Genomic DNA, 6,660 nt, shown 5'->3' on the forward strand with positions numbered 1-6,660 from the left:
ACACTCACTATCCCTTGGGCTCACCCTGTTTCCGTGCTGAAACACTGTCCTTTTGTCTGTGGGGGGAAGGGGTGTGGAGGGAGAGGCAAATTTCCACCCAGTCCCACCCCGGAGCTGTTGCTGTGAGCGGTCAATGCACCACCAGCCTCAGAGCCCTCTGACTGAGTGCGGGAGGGAAGGAAGGAGAGCCAGTCCGCCCCCTCTCCTTCCAGGGGAACAAGGTTGAGATGGTGGGAGTGGAGCTGGGAGCGAGGGAGAGGGAGGGCTGTGTGGTCTATGTGAAGCACTGAGCGAAATTCACCAGACAGTGGTCTCTGTTAAGTTGCACTTTCTTAAATATACATAGACACACACACATATACACACACACACACACAAACACACGCAGACACAGACACACACACAGTCACACAGACACACACATAGACATATACACAGACACACACACAGACACAGACACACACACAGACACACACACATACAGACACACACACACACACACAGACACACAGAGACAGACACACAGACACCCCCAGACATACACACCCACAGACATACACACCCACAGACACACACACCACCGGCAGACACACACCCACAGACACACACCCCCACAGACGCACACACCCACAGACAAGACACACAGACCCACAGACACACACGCCCACACACAGACACACACACACCCACACACAGACACTTTGAAAAGCCGCTGTATTCTACCACTCATCCGTTACAGCCCGTGTTCCGGGGAGACAGCGGCCTCCACTTTCATGGCAGAAGGTGTGAGTGTGTGTGTGTGTGTGTGAGAGAGAGAGAGAGGTGGGAGGGTGGGGGCAGCGATTTGTCCTGCCTTGGAGCTTCGAAATTTTAAAGGCGTTTCCCCTTTGTCTGGAGGAAGCAGGGCGGCTTAAATGCAAAAAAAAATCATACAGAAACTCTTAAAATATCCAAGCACATCCACTCATCCGGCTGGTGTGGGTTTCCCACGGGAGCACAGTATGCCATTCCGCCCATCCAGTCTGTTCCAGCTTTCAACCAGACCGTCGCTCACCTGATAATCCTGAACTCCACCTTCCTGCCTTTTCACTTCCCTTCCCCTAAATGACCCCTTGGACAGCCTCTCCGATAAACAATTCCATAGAAACACTGCCTTCCGCATTTGTACGTTATTGTCTAAATAGACATAGATGTACACACACACACACATCATTGTATGTGATCACACATTCCTATACACAACGTGGGTATATACATAGACAGGCACTGGAACAGATCAGACTCAAACCAAACTTTCACATAACCTTACAGAGTATATCAGGGAGGCCATTCAGCCTATCATCCCTGTGTCAGCTCTCCCCCACCCCCTCCCCCTCCCCCTTCCCGCTATTAAATGCCTTTGGTTTGTTTGTTGGATAACGTCAAATTCCGGTGTCTGTTTCCCCCACGTGCTTCCCTGAGTATGAATATACATACAGACTTTTTTCATGAATAAAGTATAATTTTGAGATTTCAAAAATAGCCCTTGAAATCTCCAACAACACGGGGGAGGGGTTTGGGGAGAGAGAGACAGAGACAAGTGACGGACTGAAGTGAAACCTTTCACCTGGACCCGGATGGTGTAAGGTTTTGTGATTGTCGTGTACAGAGGTTGGGGGGCGGGGGTACACCCGGGGAGGGAGGGGGACATGAGGATGGGGGTCTGTGGGTTTTGTCCGAGGGCGCTGGATATCAGAGAAAGCCGCTTGTGAGGCGGCTGCTCCGAGGATTGGGGGAATGCAGTGGGAATTTCTGTCAGACACACACACAGATACACACATACACACACACACAGACAAACAGACAGACACACACACACACACATACAGACACACACACAGAAATACATACACAGACACATACAGACAGACACACACACAGATACACACATACACACACACACAGACAAACAGACAGACACACACACACACATACAGACACACACACAGAAATACATACACAGACACATACAGACAGACACACACACAGATACACACACACACAGACAAACAGACAGACAGACACACACACATACAGACACACACACAGAAATACATGCACAGACACACACAGACAGACACACAGAGACAGACACAGACAGACACACACAGACATATACACACACAAACATATACACACAGACACACACACACACAGACATACTCAGACACACACAGTCACACATATATACACACGCACAGACTCTCTCACACCCAGACACCGAAACACACGCGCGCGCGCACGCGCACACACACTCTCTCTCACACACACAAACGTTCGCGCACACACAGTGATCCACACACACAGACACACACACACAGGCACACACTCATTCACACAAACAGGCACCCACACACATAGACACAAAGACAGACACACACACAGAGACACGCACAGAGACAACATACACACACAGACACACACACACAGACAGACAGACAGAGCGGAGAGAGTGTTGTGACCGGGCTGCCTTCCAGGTCAATGAGCCAGACTGCAGGCAACTGGGTCAACCATGAAAGGATGGGGGTGGGAGGGGGGGAGGGGGTGTGCCAGGAGTTAGCTGAGAAATACTGCATTTTCCTAAAAGCGAGAGAGAGAGAGAGACAGTTTGTGACTGTCGGCCGGATGTAGCGGGACCGCTGAGGAATCCCGCTGGATTCCGGGTCAGTCAGCCATTCTGGGAATGGACAATCAAGCCTTTCTCTTCAGTGTGAAACCAGCTTTCAATGGCCTTTCACACCGTATGGGACATGCCACCACTCTGGGGAAGGGAGGGGGGAAGGGGGTGAATATAGGTGAGGGTTTAACCCACCTTAACACTGAGCCTTCGAAATCTAACCGAGTCCTTTTTTTGTTGTATTTTAATGTAGATGTAAATTAAGATTTCTCCCCGCCCCCCTCCTTTCCTTCCACCTCCCCCCCCACCCCCCTCCCCAAATCCCCGTCTGTGTGGCGGAGCGCCAGCCATCCAGGAGGGAGAGATACTGAACTGGACGTTTCCAAGCGCCCGAACTGACTGACCCCCTCTTGTGAGATTTGCAATCTTGTTTTGTTTTCACACAGCGCTGGCTGCCACGTTTGCCTGGCGGAGCGCTCTTTCGGGCTATTTCCAAGCCGAAATATACCCCCCCCCCCCCGGTCATTCACCAGCACCAGCACCCCATCTCCCCCCCACCTAGAGTTTCACTGGGGGGTTTTTTTGGGGGGGGGAGGCGATCACTCTATTCCAAACAATTTTAATGCTCGACGATCACACGAAGCTGCTGCTGACGGGCTGAGAGCTGGAAGGGATCCGAGGCATCCCACCGGTTTGAAAACCCCTAATCTCTCTGCGCGTCCTCACAGGAGTTCACTCAATATCTGAGCCTCCTTCCATCCACATCACCAGCAACGCCCCCCCCCCTCCCCTCCCACCCTCCAACTCCCAGCACCTATTTGTGAGACTTGAAATGACAGACTGACCGCGCTAGCTTCACATATGGGTGCTGGAGATCAGAAACCGCCGGAGAATCTCAGCAGGTCTGGTAGCAGACAGAAGCAGTGCCTACGTTTTGGGGTCCAGAGTTTCCCCAGTAATTTCCGTGTGTGTGTGTGTGTGTCTTTAAAAAAATTCCTGACGATGATACCTTTGAGAAAGGGGGAGAATGGGGATTTGTGATGACACGGGGTGAGGGGGAGAGGGGAACAGATCAGAAAGTACTCTGTCTTCAGTTACCTCGTCCACCTCCCCCCCTCACTGCCCCCCCCCATTGATGCCAATCGGTTATTGAGTTGGCACAGCTTCAGCTCTCCAGGGAGATGGGTTGGATGAGTCAGACTGAACAGAAGTGGTCCTTTTCTGGGTACAAAGGTTCCACTTCAGTCACTGTGCCCAGATAGCGCTCACTCACGCTGGTGCCATATACTGACAGCCCGCAGTCTGAGGTCAGGGGCTCTGAATGGCTGGGACTTTGTTCCGATCACCACCTCCTGACGATTTTCTCTCCCCCCCTCCCCCCCCCCCCCCCCCCGCACACTGTTCTCCCCCGCCAACCCAAGCACCCTACCCCCGTTTCCGACCCCTTTACCTGTCAAGTCACGCAGTGTGGGCTTAACCTGGATAGAGGTGTTAAAATCACTACTTGGGGGGGGGGGGAGTGGGAAATAGTGGTGAGGAAAGGTTGGCAAGTGCTGGAGTCTCGACTTACTTCTCTTTCTGTCTCTCCCACAGTCAATCCCCTCCACCCCCCTCTTCCCGCACACCACCTCCCCTCGCAGTCGCCCCTCATCCCCCCCCCCCACACACACACACAATCAGAATGGGACCAGATTCCCCTTTTCCCCCCAACTGGAGAAAAGGTGCTAGAATCTTTCCTTTTTTGTCATTTCAAACAAGTGCGCCCCCTTCAGGGGGGGAGAGAGAGAGAGAGAGAAAGTTTCTGACAGACAGGTTCCACTCTGATTGACAACTGAGCCGCCGACCGAGCAACACTCAACCCATTCACCTGAAACAAAAGTCAGAATGAACTCAGACTCAGAAACAAAAAAAAGTAGGTAACGAGAGAGGGTGAATGACTGTAACATCCGCAGTAGAATGAGAAGTTTGCAAAATAAAATAATTTTGCAACTAGCTTCCAAGGAGCTGGCTTCACCATTTGTAGCAACACAGAGGAGGTTTATTAAAGACATTATTTCAAAATTCGCTTGCCATATCTTTTTTTCCCCCCCCCAGCTGCATATTTGTTGGCACCGCCTTTGCCTTCTCACATTGCTACCTTTTTTTCGTCCTTGTGCCGTCTTCTCAACATCTTATTCTTCCCTGCTAGCATCGCCCACAGCCCGAACGGTTCGGGGGGAGAAAATAAAAGAACAGGCGAGAGAGAGAGAGAGAGAGAAGCGCAGGTTCGAAACTTCCATTGACCGAAATCAGGCGAGGCGCCTCTCACTTACCTGCCTGGATCCCCGCCGATTGCCACAGGACTAGTGTCAAAATGAGAACAGCTAAACTCGAGTTCCATATCGAGCTCTTCCTCGTCGGAGGGGACCTCGGCAAATCCATGGTCCCCGGGCTCCCAGCTGCAACACCGGGTCACTTTTTACTGGAGGGCGACAGGTCGGCTTTGGGGAAAGGGTGGGGAGGGGTGGGTGGGGGGGGAGGTGGGAAGTTGGTCAGCAGATGAGGAGGGGAGGAGGGAGATACTGGTGGTCGGAGGGAGGAGGAATGCCAGCGGAAAGGGAAAGGGGTGGGCAGTGAATGGGAAAAGAGAGAGAGAGGGGTGAGGAGAGGAGAGGGGCTTATATTTCGGGAGAGCCCGTCTTGCGTCTGGTCTATAGCTCCATGTATTGGGGATTTTTTCTTCCTCTCTGTTTGCAGGGAGGTTGCACTTATCCTGGAGACTGAGGTGGGAAGAGGGGCTGGCTTCTCTCTCTCTCTCTCTTTTGTCCTTTTAAAACCTCTGGTGTGTTCCCGGGGCTTGGAAAGTTTTTTTTTGTTGGGGAGGGTGGGGGGGGGGGGGGACCCACTTGCCTCTGACTCAGAGTGATAATGTGCTGGTGAATTAAACCATGCCCCCTTTTTTTTCTCTGCTCTGCAAGGCTCCGCCACCGCTTCTGCTGCCTCCAATGGACACCGACCGGGGCTGCTCGCTAGTTGCCTGAGTCCTGCCCCGCCGCCGCCGCCAAGCCGGGCTCCTGTGCGCCCCCCTCCGGGCAGAGGCAGCGCCGCAGTGCCGCCCCGTTTTCTCGCCAATCGCCGCCGGTTCTCCATCCCCCCCGCTCTGTTCATCCGAGGGCGCTGGGGACGACCGCCGCCTTCCCATTGGCTGAGGGGGGGGGGCGACGGGAGAGGGGGGGGCGCGGTCACTCAATCACCCAATCCCCGCGGCTGTGGGGAATCCGTGACGTCACAGAGGCGCCCCCCCCCCCGACCAATCAGGTGTGGGCCCGGCAACTTCAAAGGGGCAGGCAGCCAAAGGAGAGAGAGAGAGAGCCGACCCCGCAAGTTGTTGAGCAGAGCAAGAGGCCGAGCAAGACAGTGCACACATGTACCACCCACCCGCAAAGTGTGTTCATGGAGAGGGATGTACTCACAGAGAAGGATGTACGCGTAGGAACGCAGGGTACACGGAGACAGAGAGAGAGAGAAACCCAAATATACAGACCCAGAGACATACATAAGCATGGGTGAGAGCAAGAAGTACACACGTACACAACTGTACACACAAAGACAAGAGAGTGCTCACAGAGAGTGAGAGAAAGCCTGTCTCAACAAGGACTTCATTCAACGTGGATCAACTGCAAGGAGTGTATCTGTAACACACACACGCACACACACAAACACACATACAGACGTGTATACTTAGAAGGATGTTCAACAGAGGGGAATGCATCTCCAGAGACAGGCAAAGAGGGTGTACGCAGAAAGACAGGAACTGCTAAACATGGATCAGAGCAAAGTACGTTCACACGCATGCAAAGAGGTGAACACAAAGACAAGAATGCGTGAAACACAGACTGATACAGAGAAGGATCAATCCAACAGGAAATTTCTAGACATGACTCACAGCAAAGTGTATGCATTCTCACACACATATACAGAGATCTATACAGAAAGAGACAAATTCAGGTGCATAACACAGACAG

General features: G+C 52.7%; 1 protein-coding gene across 1 annotated transcript in view; it reads right to left on the minus strand.

Moving 5' to 3' along the window:
- Nucleotides 1–5,633, minus strand: part of LOC132832608 (collagen alpha-1(XI) chain-like) — a 62,501-nt gene extending 56,868 nt beyond the window's left edge. The window contains exon 1 of the mRNA XM_060850691.1: nt 4,969–5,633. Coding sequence (XP_060706674.1) covers nt 4,969–5,077 — 109 coding nt within the window. The 5' untranslated portion in view covers nt 5,078–5,633. The remainder of the gene's footprint in view (nt 1–4,968) is intronic.
- Nucleotides 5,634–6,660: the final 1,027 nt, after the last annotated feature.

The sequence above is a fragment of the Hemiscyllium ocellatum genome, chromosome 35, assembly GCF_020745735.1.
Source record: "Hemiscyllium ocellatum isolate sHemOce1 chromosome 35, sHemOce1.pat.X.cur, whole genome shotgun sequence".
NCBI lineage: Eukaryota > Metazoa > Chordata > Chondrichthyes > Orectolobiformes > Hemiscylliidae > Hemiscyllium > Hemiscyllium ocellatum.